At 38.5% G+C, this 14,395-nt stretch overlaps 1 protein-coding gene across 1 annotated transcript in view; it reads left to right on the top strand.

The window, feature by feature from the left end:
* MAN1A1 (mannosidase alpha class 1A member 1) overlaps positions 1-14,395 on the top strand; it is a 139,356-nt gene that overhangs the window by 71,716 nt on the left and 53,245 nt on the right. Inside the window, exon 5 of the mRNA XM_084203257.1 lies at positions 8,417-8,511. Coding sequence (XP_084059383.1) covers positions 8,417-8,511 — 95 coding nt within the window. The remainder of the gene's footprint in view (positions 1-8,416; positions 8,512-14,395) is intronic.

Here is a 14,395-nt window from a genome sequence, read left to right as displayed (position 1 = left end):
GATAAATGAGCAGTTGCTTTTTCTCCTGTGGTCTAAAAGTTCTTCCTCTTAAAGAGTTTGTCGGTGTAAGCAATCCTAAATGCACATGAATAGCACAAAAGAAAATAACCAAATATAACAGGAACAAAGTATTCCTCTCGGGTTTCTGTGGTTGAGGTGACCCCTGAGGTATTAGAAAGTCTCTTTTTTCCCAGCCCTGCCACCGAAGAAGAAGTTGAGATCATCGGTTCTGCTTTTCAAGGTTGTTTATTTTCTCTTATCTATTCCATTCTTTCTCTGACCTGCTGAGGTCTGTCCAGCAGGTCAGGTTATGGCACACTGACTGCCCTTGGGGTGGTGTTAACTTTTTATACTACAAACTACGTGTACTTTATTTACAATAATTTTCCAATACCTGTCACCTATGTTAGACAGTCTGTCTCCACTCTAAACCAATCAAAAAGTGTCACCATCACAGCAGAAGATGGAGGATAAGGAGAAGAAGAAGGACAGGACACCCCAGATTCCTCCATCTTGCCTCTTGAACCCCAATTCTAAATCCCCAAAATTCTACTTTTTCACCCTGTGACAAATTAACTATCATTCTACTCAAACTCTTGTGGCTTGTAAATCTTCACACAAAGTTGTTAATTTTTTCCATGGGCTAAAATCGAAGGCACAGGTGTCTTTGACTTCATGCCAGGGTCTCTGAGCCCTTTGCCAGGGTCTCGAGTCATCCAGGGCAGCCAGAGGAATGTCCTGAATCCCGACACCTTCCTTTATGATTTTTTAAATTCTGCAGTTATCTAGCAATTGCTGCCTTCATTTTTAAGTTTTAATGTACAAGTGAAGTATGGAAAACTTACTGTACATTACATTATTTCTTTGGTTTGTACCCTTTAATTCTGGCCTTCCTAAAATAAGATTTTCAAACACAGTACATCTACTTAGAAATTCTTAGTTAAAAAATAACTGAAGTAATTACATACGTTAGCTACTGCTGATAACTTGAGGGGGCTTGTGCTTTTTGCTGTGTGCATTTGAATGAAATCTGGAAATCTCTCACTAATCCAGTTACTTCCATTTGATTAAGTTCTTTACAATCTTTTCCACAGAGGGGATACTCTTCATGGTACTATGTGACTTCTTTGGTATATCAGTCAGCTAGAAAAGAAAATTAATTTTCGTGGTGCTGTCAGTGAAACCTTAACAAAAAAAAGGCAAATTGAATCAAAGAAGGGATTTTTTTTTAAATCTAGTCCAGTTTTTGCAATAAGCAGCGTTTTTTATATGAACTTTCTTCTACAAGCTGATGACCAGCATACTGGATTATTCTGGAAAGTAGAGTACAAATCTAAAAGCTTACTCGTGTTTGTTACTTGCTGCACTTGTGAAAAAGACACCTGCTATTCTAGCAATTTGCAGGTGAGTGGTTGCTCACAGATACCACAAGCTGCCTGAATCTCTGCAGTAAGTAATTTGCATACTTCTACAATCACAGCTTTCAAAAGTTTTGAGAAGAGTTGTACAGATGGGCACAGGTGTTTTGGGTTTGGCGTTACACTTGCAGACTGGAAAACCTTCCCAAAACTCAGAGTGGTGAAGAGTGTGATGCTGACTGGTGTTGGTGTGTGCAGTTGTGTTGATCAGCTCAGCTGTGGCTGATCTTTGACTACTGTAGGTGTACCCTCAGGTGGAGGCAGTTGTTTTGAATGCACTGCCCCCCTCTTCTGGATTCTGGTAGGAAAACTTGAGGCTGGGTGTAGTTCTGGGCTGGAGGTGTGTTGTCACCTTGTTGTGAATCTTCCACACCTTCTCAGTGATTTCTCATGGGCAGCTCCTTGCAGCACTGCCTCCTTCTTCACTGCCCCAACAAACTCCAGCTCTCTTCCCAACCAGCTAACCCACTCTTTTACAGCACTCATCCTCACTGGCCACAGCTGTGGACTGTTAAGGGCAGGCCTGTTCCCAATCTTTGGTGATTAGTACAGCTGCAACTCCTCAGGGGTGAGATTGCCTTCTGCACTATCTCTATTCTCGTACATTCTATCCCCCCGCAGAGGTGGGCTCGTGTCGGTGTGGCATTTCACATGCTCAAGTCCAGCAGGACCAGGGCTGGCCCAGAGTTTGGAAATTGGTCTTGAATGCAGTCTGTTTCCTGGGGAAAATGCTCAAACCACACTCTTGACACTTGTGGATGTAGATGTACAAAATACTTCTACAGCTCTGAAAGTCCTCTTTGAAGGCCATTTGGCTTCTTCTGTTGGCACTGATGATCACACTAATGTGATTCATTATAAGGCTTGTTTCCAGAAATGTTATTAATTTGTCTCCTCACCTTTTAGCACAGAATATTCATAAATTACTTCAACTCAGCTGGAAGTGAGGACTGAATAAAATACAACTCAGTGGCACCTGCTAGTGTCAAGGTGGCAGTAATTGTAAAAGCACTAGCTGCTGATGAATTAACACCAGCATCTGGGTAACTTGTCCAGCTGTCATAAACACTGAAAATGTGTTATAGTAAATGAGTTTCAAATAATATGACTGGTAGGTGTGATATCACTTGGTATTGCAGATAGTGGCAGAATTCAGCTTATACTACTTCAAGTATTCTGTTATGTCAGGTGGACTACCACAATTTTTGTAACATTTCTAATCTTTCATTGTGAAAATAAAACAAATGTAAATACAGCAAAAATCCTGGATTATCTTTCAGTAAAGAAGGTATTGGAACAAGTTGTTCTGAGAGGGTTCTTTTTTGTTAGCAGATCACTTTGAACCCACATCAACATTTGTTAGGCTGAGAGGATTCTATTCAGTGTTCTGAAGAGCAGGAAAGCGGCCTGTCCCTGCTCATTTTTCTGCTCTCGTTTTCTGCTTTTGCACTGAAATATTCATTCCTTACCCTACTGGGAAAGGCAGTCAGGTACAGGAAAGAAAGCAATAAATCTTATTTAGTGACTTGTCAGTTTTTATCTGTAAATATAAAAACAAAAATGAGAAATGCTTAATTTGATAGAATTAGAAATGTAGACAAAATGTCTTTGTCAATTGAAAAAAAGATTAAAATACAGTATTCCTTTCTTTGATGTTAAATTTTAACTTCTGGTTCCCTTTATGTGGAGGACTTCTTAAGGCAGAATTCTGGCTGTTCTTTAATTTATGATGCTGTACCATGTTATGCCTTTTTTAAAATTAGATGTGCCACATACGCAATTCTAAGATATTTGTTTCCTGTGCTTTCTTTTCTTCCTGATTAGCAATAGCAATTAAAACTACAATGAGGTAATCTGACATTTTCAAAGGGATTTGTCATTCCAGCCAGAGGAAACATTTTTGTTTATCCAAAGGAGATAACATTCTTGCAGTATAATGAAAGCCAGTGCTTACCAGATGACAGGTCTGGTCTTTGCCCTGTGGTTGCATCTTTGCAGGCAGAGCCTTGTTTCTCTGTGGGAACACTCTTTTCCCTAATAAGATTTGTTAATGGACGGAAGAGTCTGCAAGATCTGATTGATTGTGGCATTGGGTGTTCTAACATTAGCATCACAGTTCTGGATGTATGATCTCTTAGCTAGTTAGTTTGTTCTCTCTTATGAAGACCAAAGATACTTATATGTATTTAATAAATATTTAAGGCTATCTAATGAGTGAGAAAATTATGTCTTGTTCCCTGCCTTGGTGTGTGTGTTGCCTATGGAACGAACAGACTGTAATAGGAAAGATGAGTGTGTGCAGTAGTGAAGTGGATTTCTTGTTTACTATTTAGTGCTTAGTCAAATGTTCTTCTAACACTTGCTGGCTTGGAGTAATGCTGGTGGTCTGACGTGACTTTTGTGTTTGTAAGGGACTCGAGATTGGTAACTCAAAGGACAGTGAAAGTGCTTCTTTATTAGCCCTGAGCTTATTTTAACAGTTCACAGCCTACTAATATAAACAGAGATTGAAATGGAAAGTACTTTGTCTTCTGCCTAATCTATTGTATGATTATAGTAAGAATCTAATTTGCTTTAGTGCTGATTTTGAGTAGGACTGCAGAGTGTGAGGAATCTCTACTTATTTAGTGGAGGAGTCCATCTTACACAGGACCTTCACACAGTATGAATCAGCATTATAATTTTAAAAAATGTTAGTAAGACCTTAGAGTTTTAAAAGAGAATTATCTCACGTCCAAATCTGACTACTAGCAAAAATTAGGTTAAAGAGAAATGCTTGAGAAAGCATTTTGTATCCTGCCCAACTTTATAGTTTTAAATACTGGTTATGTATTTGTGACTGGTTTCAATTATCGTTTTCTTTCCTGAATCCCAGTGCTTCACTTAGAATAATTTTCTTTGTTGTAGTACAATGTTTAGCTGAGTTAAATATCAGTGCAATTTTTAGTGGCTTCATTGCTTTTAAAGGTACTTTTAATACTTTGCTGATAATCCTCAATTTAAAAGAACGGACTGCTGGCAGTGTGGCTTACTCTGCACCACCTGGTAAAGGGAATGCCAGTATGCCAAGGAAGTAACTCCACAGTCCTCCTTTAAAAAGTATGCTGTCTAGATATGATAAAGCATTGGAGAAAGTGATAGAGGCCTCAGGAGTGTTTTGTAGACTTTTGTGTTTGTAGGCAAATATTTGAACTAAGCATGGAGTGAAGGGTGGATTCAGGTACGGGACTGTGGCAGCTTCTCCCCAGTCTGACCTAGTTGGAGTACTTCATGTTAGTAACCTTTCATTACTGCTGGATGAGCATTCATGAGGAAAAGCCAGGAAAGGTCCTTGAGGCTCTAAAGATAACCACTGGGTTGGGAAATTCTGCCCTGGATGTTTTCCTTTATTATATGTCTGTGATTTTTGTGCTCTGTCATTTCTGCCTTTGTTCTGTGCTTCTCGTAATGGCTGTCATAGTTTGTGCTTACCAAACAATCACTTGACTGGTGGTAGTGGGGAAGGATCAGGCCTCGGCAAAAGTTGAAATTCAATTCAGAAGAAGAGATAATAAGTAGAAGTTCCTATTGTTTATTTTCTTGTATTACCCAAAAAAAAAGCTTACCCAGCACAATATTTATTTCTTGTCCAATACTGTGGGTTTCTGCAGAAGAAAAATACAATGAACAATGTGGATGATGTGCAATAGTTGCAGCACCTGCTTTTCCTATTATTTTTATTATTAACATTTAAAGCTGCAAATTGAGAAATAAAGGGGTTCCTTTATTTATCTTCACCCTTTTACCCTAGCTGAAAAAATATAATTTTACTGCAGGAGGCTACAATTTTTTGTGCTCAGTCAGTGTTGTTGTAGTCTTGACATTATTATCTATGCCATTCTTCTTCATAGATAGTGATTTACCTGTCAGTTGTTCAGCCATGTTAAATTAGACCTAGAGATAAAAGTAGACCATGTCCATAGTTGATTTCTATTTTTAACTTTGGAATGAGAAGGAAAACCACCAGCATGCATTAATAATAACCTGCTGAAATTCTCATGTAAACAAGAAGGGAATCTTCACCTCAGCACTTGTTTCAAAATTGTACGATGGTTTAAAAATATTTTAAAATTCTATTTTCCTAATTGCCTACTATGAAAATTGTTTAGTGCATTGGAAGAGGTGCATTTTGGACAAGAAAGAAGTCAGAATACCTGGCTTCACTGTGTATTCTAATGGTGTTCAGGGCACTAGCTGTGACAGGACTGAATTAACGTTTCCTTCTATATCCATACGTGGAACAATACTTAATGCTTTCTATCTTGTGTGTTTATTTTTTGATAGCCATTGTTTGTGACATTTCCATAAAGTAGGCAATTTCTGAGAGAATTTGTGTTATGTACAAAATAAATACAGTAGAATTTTAAAAAGATGTTAGAGTTGGTAGAAATCCTTCAAAGTGAAGCATTATTGCTCTATAGCATCTTAAGATGCTAAAATCTCACATTTTTGTCCAGAAGCAATTATTATAAAAGCTCTCATTCTGAACTTGCGTGTAATTTTTTTAAGGATGAAGGATTGATACAGCCTGCAAGGTACAGCAGGTACTGAGCCTTGCTGCCTCTGCTGTGGTTAAGTGTGTGTTTTTTGAAGGGGAGATCACCTCTTGTCCTTACATAATCAGCTAAAAAGAATACACGTGGCACCTTTAAGAGCATTCCATAAGGTATCTATCTAGCCCCTTTATGCATGGCTGAAGGTAGGGGATTTATGCTGTGCAGCAGATGCTTCTACAGAATATCAGGGTCCTGGTGTGCCCATGGCTTGGGAGGATGACTGGAGCCTCTCTCCTGTCAGTACTACAGGATCCTGGTGTGCCCATGGCTTAGGAGGATGACTGGAGCCTCTCTCCTGTCAGTACTACAGGATCCTGGTGTGCCCATGGCTTAGGAGGATGACTGGAGCCTCTCTCCTGTCAGTACTTCAGGGTCCTGGTGTGCCCGTGGCTTAGGAGGATGACTGGAGCCTCTCTCCTGTCAGTATTTCCATGTTTCAGGGCAGAGAGGCTGATGAGTTGATCACTCCATATGCTGTGAAAGGCTGAGGGAGGCCTCTCTTGTGTTATAAGAGCCAAGGATAGGTTTGGTTTCAGCTGACCACGGTGAAAAACGTGGCTGTGAAATGAGGCAAAGCTTGTGCGCTCTGCGTGGGGGACTGTCCCTTGGTCCTCCCGAGGAAATCTGCTAAGAGGTGATTATGTTGTGCACCAACTGGTTCTGAGTGTTCACCAAGGCTTTAAGAAGACTGAATTATGTTCTGGATAAAGATCACAAATCCATAACTAATTCTCATCAGAGTCCACATAATTGGTAAGCTGGGAAGTCAGAAATACCATGGATTGTGAAGGGATTTCCAAGCAAATTGTTTTCCCTGCTGCTTTGCTTCAGGTTTCTCCCAGCACTCTGATGCAATCCACTCAAGAAAGTTTTCTGACTCCAGACATAATTTGGCTTGAAATTACTTAGCGTCCCTCAAAATATCTTTTACTTTAATTCTAAATCTTGGACTGTTGCCAGAGAAATCTTGAGATGTGTATCATATGGAGAGACCGTGGGATGGGATAGTCTGGAACTTCTTTACAGTAACATGATTGTTCCAGAGTTTTATATTCTCTCCTGATCACTTATTTTTTCCATAATAAAAACCTTCCTTCAATGTGGCTTTTAGAAGGTGGTGTTTTACAAACTGTATTTTATTTTTGTGGAAAGAAGTTTCTTCATAATCTTGTTTTGCCCAGCAAATATCTTTATATATGCACATAAACATATATTCATGGCTGCACTACAAGATGTATCAGATATGCAAACTGATTTCTAATACGTTAATAAATATAAATCCATCATCAATATGTCTAAAGAGAAAAAATTAGTTGAAAGGAACCATTATTAGAAAGAGAGAACAATGAAGGTGACTTTGCTATTTTGACTGCTACACCTGGGATAATCCCTTTCAGTGTTGCACAAGATCCCAGTGTAATTCCAAGCAGATAGGCCTTGAACATCCACATATTGAAATCACTAAATAGGTTTCTATATTTAAGTCGGAACAATATTGTTTCTAATTAAAAACTCTCTTAGTAGAGCACTCAGTGCACAAACAGTAAGGTTAATGTAACCTGAGCTGAGCTGGCAATTGAAAGAAAGAAAAATCTTCTGTGTTCCAGCTTTTTAACTATTTACCTGGACACAAAAGTTCCTCTTGTTAAATTGTCTGTCACTCTTGTGGGCATATGGTAAACATTTGGGGTCTTTCTGCTTCATGTTTTTGAAATGGAAGCTGAAACTCTTTACATGCTGCGTATCAGTTAAGTCTCATTGGCCGCAGGGGTATATTCCAATTTTTTGATTAATTGTGGCACTGACACTCTCTGGTTATAAGCCAGCTGAGTCCATAAAGACTGTAGCACTGCAAAATGTGTGAGGTTTATTCTCTTGGTGATTTGGGGGGGTGTTTTTGCCACAGACTGCCTGTGCAAGGTTGGCAACGCAGCCCAGGCTCCCGCAGCATGCTGAGCCCCGTGAACAAACCTGAAGAGAGCAAAGGTGGCCTTGCTGCAGCTGTGTCCCCAAACTCCAGCAGGACATGGCACTTGGGGCAGGGAGTGCAGCAGCATCCTTGGCTCACAGCCCCTTCCCTGAGCGCAGGGTGCCTGGCAGGGGCAGCCAGGAGTGCGTGACCTGCCCTGCAGTGTCAGGTCTGGCTGTGCTGGAGGCTCTGGCTCGATGCCATGGTGCCAGGAGCAGGTCACCTGGGCATTGTCACTCCATGTTCCTGCTGTGTGAGTTCTCTCCTCACCAGGTGCAATGGAAACAGACTGTGCTGCTTCGTTCCCTTGATGTCACGCTAAAGGAGCAGGGGTGCTTCATTGTGCTGAGGTGGATTGTACCACGTGCTCAATAATGATATTAGCTAAATTAATTTAGCATTTTTCCAACACTTGGTTTCTTCTTAACTTTCAGGTTTTCCGAAAAAAGGCAGTGGAGCTTGGAGAGAAATTGCTACCTGCTTTCAACACTCCCACTGGGATACCTTGGGCATTACTTAATATCAAGAGGTAAAACTACTGCTTTTTACTAGAAACACATAAAAAATTATGTTGAATCCATCTTTGCCACAAAACTATTACAATTGCTGCAGAGTTCTTGTCCTTCTAGTTCTATAGTTTAAATTGGGAAATTTAAGTGGATATATGTTGCACACAGAAGGATATGTACAGTAATATATTTATTAATTTCAGAACAGTGTGTTTTTGTCAGTTAGTATGTAGCTCATCCTGAAGTCCTTTTAGTGCTGTTTTAGGTAGGCTAAGAGCATTAGGACACACTACTTTGAAAGTTTGGTAGCCACTTTGTACTCTTACTTTTACCTGTTTTCAAATGGGGCATAAGTATGTCCTTCATACCAAGAAACAAGAGGAATACCGGCTACAAGAGACTCACTGTTTTCTACCCTCTCCCAAGGAGTGGTTTTGCTTTGGGCAGTGATGGTTTGAAGGCAGCTCTGTGTTTGCTGCTCCATAGGAGATGCTTGCTTTCCTGAAGTCACTCTTGCCTCCAGTATCTGCCTCCAGATATGTCAGCAATTCCTTGGTCCAACTCAGGACTGCTACCTCTGCTACTGTGCTGGTAAAGAAAATGGTTTCTTTGCACTGCTTGGTGAAGAATATTTTAAATTACACCTGTGGCATGTATTTGTGTATTCATAAGGACATATCAGCTTTCTTCATACTGATAATAAACCCCAGCATCACTCATCACAAGAAAGTAAAAAAAAAAATTTCACATGTGTGTGTGTGATGGTGATGTGTTTTTTTGAGTGGCTGCCTCCTTGACAGTCAGCATCTTCTTCTGTCCCTTGCTTGCTCTGTATTTATGAGTGCACCTTTTCCCCATAGTTGGGATGGACATTGATGTGTTGCTTGATTGGCTGTGTTTGCTTTTAGCTTCCCAGTAAACTGCTCAGGGCCAGACCTCCAGAAACCCCTGGCAGGTCAGTTCAGACAGGCTTATCTTCCACCTTCCTTTCAAACAGCAGTGAGGCAGGAAGCCAAAAAAAGCACATCTGTGTGTGGAAGCAGGAGGGAGTTAGTGACTCCTGAACTTTCTCATCATTGAAGGGGCTGGTTAACTGCTGCCTGGTGATGATCCATGGACTTTGGCTGGTTACTTACATGCATGCTAATAATTTTTTCACAACATGCTTTAATAAGTTCTGCACAAGTTCAGTAATACAGCAGCTTGAGGCACGTTGGTTATTTGTTTTTAAGCTGGTAGAGAAAATTCTGAATACAAAAGCCTGGCATATGTTTGTAATTGCAACAAAACGATACCTTGCTCTACATAGTATATTTAAGCATGCATAAAGTATTCAGGTTAAAAATATATCTTATATATAGCCCGTATCTAAATCTCTTCTTAACTGTTAATATATAAATGTTCTTTTTGCATATAGTTCAAATAGTGGGGTAAATTTTTATGGTTTGTTCCTGCCTTCTCACAACTGCTGCGGGGCACTACAGATGTCAGCTGCCAGCAGTGCAAGGTGGTAATGCAAAAGGGATTCGTTTCTTACCTGGCACAAAAGTGAAAGAGGACTTCTGCTGAGATAATTTCCATTGCTATGGCAGAAAAATTGACATGAAATGCTGGGCTCTTGGTTATTCATTCTGAATCCTTGCACATCTGCCTAGCTTTGACCTTCAGTAGATGACTCTTCCATAATACTGTGAGTAAACAAATATGCTGTCATCCAGGCTTAGGAAGTGCTAAGCCACTGAAGCCTGCATACATTGCAGATCTAATATGCCTCATTTCTGATTAGTATTTTGTTTGATTTTATTTTGATTTATGCTTCAAATTGGAAAATGTTCACAATAGATTATGGATGTCAGTGGTTATTTTTAAATTATTATTTCTGGATTAAGAGATCAGCTGGATATTTGTTTAACTTTGCAAATGTTCTTCAGAAAATAGTTGGTTTTCTCTGCTTATCCTGTATCATCTTAGCCAGATTTGCTCACTTCTTGCATGCCTCTGAGTGTAAACATATATATGTGCTTTTGTCTCCTTGCATACCAAAGACATCCAACTGAAGTATTATTCTCTTTATCTTTTCCATTGTTTCAGTTCATCCTGCCTCTTTCCTCACCACTTAGTAATCATGGGACACTTACTGTCTTGTTTGTGGAACTCTTATTATCAAATATGATAAAAAGTTCATTGTACTATTCTTCAGCTAAAAATACTTGCCAATTCATGAGTATGTTTGCTTGAAAAACTTCCTTTGGTCTCTAAAGTACAATTTAAATAATTAGATCAGTGAGTGGTTTGTAGGGGGATTTCCTTCTCTTTCTTTCTAAAATTTCAGTTGTACTTCCACATTTCTGATGTTGCTTTGTATTTTCAGTTCACCTGCAACATCTGTTTTTCACTTCTGCTTGTGCTGCAAAATTTGTAGTTCCTTCTATGGCTCACTTGCTTATTTAAGTAAACTGTGTGGTATAGTACTTGTGGACTCTTCTGGCTTAAAACAGAGGTGAAAAGGGCTCTGGAGAGGGAAGTGTGTAAAGCAGTGGTGGCTTGACAGACAGGTTTGAGTCTTATTTTTGGGATAAGAAGCACAAACTGGCAAAGCCACTTTTATTTCTTTATTTGTTTACTTAATTGTTTACTCTCACACAAAAATCCTATGTTTAGATATCCTTTGTTTCAGTAGTTTTAAATTGCCAACTATAACAGTTTCTGAAAATACCACTAGACCCTTTCTTTCTTCTTCTTCTTAGTAAGCTGTGACAATCTGGCTTCTCCATGCTAAAATTGTCATTTCTCTGTCTCTCTATAAACTTTGAGTAGTTTATGACTGATCAATCGGATTGCTTGTGTATTTCTGTAATTTACCTCTCAGATTTATAGAAATAAAAAAAAATCTGAAATTATAAGTTTAACTAAGCAATTACTTGCTTAGTGAGTTAAGTAATTTTAACAAATACCCAGACTTGCATCAAGTTTGCAAGATCAAGTAATCTTTTTAACATATGTATTTATTATTATCCCTGTAACTATTGAAGGGGAAGCTGTATGGGGCTTGTGTTTATGGGATGATGCCCAAATGTCAAATACAGAAAACAGCCCAGATTGTTGTTATTCTGTTGAATCAATCAGGAATAAACATCTGAGTATAAAAGTCTGTGCTTTTTTTTTTTTTTACTTTCAGATGGAAATTTTGTGTCTATGTCACTTTTTTCCCCTTTGAAAACAGACCTGTATCTGTTTTTTAGCCACTATTTCCTATAAGACCACATTACTCTTTGCCAGTAAGCAACCCAGAAGAATTTCTATATGAAAGAATATATTTTCTATTGAATGTTTACTCTCTATACATTGACCAGTTGCATAGTTTTAAGGTTATTTATTGTGCCTTGTGTGCTGTGGTGTAGCAGTACTGTTAGGCATTAAAGTGCCTGCCTTTTTATGAAGAATCAATGTAGCATATAACCTTTAAGTGCATCTGAAACTTTGAGAAATGGTTATGCCTTGCCTTAATGAAAAAGTTTCATCTAGAGTAAATAATATTTTTATTTCTGGAAAAATAAACTGGAAATTGAGGGTTTTTTGGATGTCCAGCCTGTTCAGAAGTGTTGTTGTGGCTAAGGGGGATACTGTGCCTGTTTCTCTGGCTCACTGACAAATCTAAATTATGTAATAATTTCTGGCTTAAGGGGTCATGGGAAGTGTTGCATAGAAGGAAAAGCTGTGAGGTGTTGTTGGACTGGGTCAGAGTGGGGAAGCCTAGCAGAAGTTACAAAAGAGGAGTTTGAAATTCACATGATTAATTTGTATTGAAATCAAACCACAGGGAGTGGTAAGATTTACTTGCCATAATTGTAGAATGTTTACTGTGCTTGGTGTCAGTTCAGGATTCTTTACCTTTTACAGTTTAATATTGATTGTACATAAATAGTGGATCTGAGTTGTATTCAATATAACAAATTTTATGAAGTGAAATAGCAGGAGCCTTGCTAAATTGTTTGCACAAAGTAGTTATTCATAGGTAACTGAGGATGGAAGTGACAGAGCTGCAGTATTTATGTCACTGGGATGTTGTCAGCATGATTTTAAAGCAAGGTCCTCTTTTGACTTTCAAAATTACTATTCTTTTTTTTTAATTGCTACATTTTTACAGCATAGTTAAGTTATGCCAGAGGTCTTTCCAAGCTTTAAAGTGTTTAGTTTAAACAAGAGTTTCTTGGTACTTCTGAGCCCTTGCAGCCACTGTGTATTCAGAGCAAGGAGATGCACCTATAGCACAGTTTCAAACACTGTTTTTTATCACACATCACAAAAGAAAATAGCAAGACAAAAATCACCCATAGTTTTTTTTGTTTAGAACAACTTTCTACCAGCAGCTAAGATTTCTGTTCTGTGACAGTAGTGCTAAATAGGATGGTTCTCCCCACCATCTCAGCAGGGCTGCTTTGGAGAGGGGTTTTATGCTAAAATACAGCAGTGTTTGGAGGGATGACACACACAGGGGGTGTTGTCCTATGGGACACTCACTCTGGTACTTCAGACTGCTGGTGGCAGTGTTTTAGGTTGCAGGCATTTAAAGGAGCTTCTCACTCAGCCTGGGTGAGTGAGTCTCCGACCTAGGTGGAAATGTGGCCAATAAACCAACCACCTTGGAGGTATGAAATGTTGGTCTTTAAACAATGGCATTTGCTTGAAAATATTTCAAAGTTTCAAAGTAATTCACAATTTCGAAACATATTTGAAGTCTTATGGTCTTCAAAATATCTTGTGTGTGTGGTGCTTCATTAGAAAAACTCCAGTGTTCTTAAGGAAATAACTCAGCATAAAACAGAATAGTTCTTTTTGAGTTCTGTGACATCTCCAAAACATCTTAATGCATCTAAGAGTACATACCTTTATAGCTAGTAAGGAGTTTTAATGCATTGAGAAAGTTTGACAATATTACAAAGGGATCCAAATATCTAAGTTCAATAAACCTTTTTGACAGCTTGATATTCTCCCACTTACAGTGAGAAATGTCTGAAGTGTGATTGATTGTTGCATTATGTTGCAAAATTTTTGTAAGATACTATATTCTTTAACAGAATTAGCAGTTCATGCTTTTACTTGTCCAAGTGACACAAGAAGCACTTTTTTGCAGAGATTTAACCAGGATGGATAATTTAATTTTTCTGGTTTGCACTGCTATATATATATTTTTATATATATTATTAAAAAATAAAGGAATTAAAAAAAACCCTGCAGAATTTGTAGAGATTTGCAGAGTTAAGTAAATAAGTTATTCTTCAAATTTGACTGTATTTGGCAAAAGTAAACCTATTTTCAAAGAGAGTTTAGAGATGAAAAGCTTACACTGTCTGCACAGTTTGTTATTGTCGGATCATGCAGAAGCTGTGTTTAGATGAAATCTTTAATTATATCCCTTCTGTCTAATTTTGGCGTCATTTTAGAGGAAGAAATCAAAATTACCTAAGAAAAAAGCTAAAAGTAGCAGACATGCTTTATAAAGGTTTTGTGTCTGTGGTTTTGGCAAATGACTCCACTGATGTAATAAAGTGGTAATAATAACAAAAAAGGATTTGGATATTGAGTTAAACGCTGAGATTTCCCCTGCAGCAAAACAGTCCAATGGAAAGCAGACTTTTGCCTTCAGGCATTTGGATCACTGTGTGGATTTGTATTAGCACTGGATACAAAGGGAAAATTCTGGCTGAACTTTGCCTCTCTAAAAATTATTTGTTTTGTGTTAAACATATGTTTTGGCATAGAATGATCTGCTGTCTGGATATACTGATCTCTTTCCACTGACTAAAGAAGACCTTGCACAATTAATTGGAAGCACTGACATCTTGAGATGAGGAAATTAATTACATCCTAATTTATAAGTAACTAGTGACAAGGATGATTTCA

Source organism: Fringilla coelebs, assembly GCF_963513975.1.
Source record: "Fringilla coelebs genome assembly, chromosome: 3".
Lineage (NCBI taxonomy): Eukaryota > Metazoa > Chordata > Aves > Passeriformes > Fringillidae > Fringilla > Fringilla coelebs.
The sequence above is the reverse complement of the archived record's forward strand: the minus strand, read 5'-3'. Positions and strand labels throughout refer to the sequence as shown.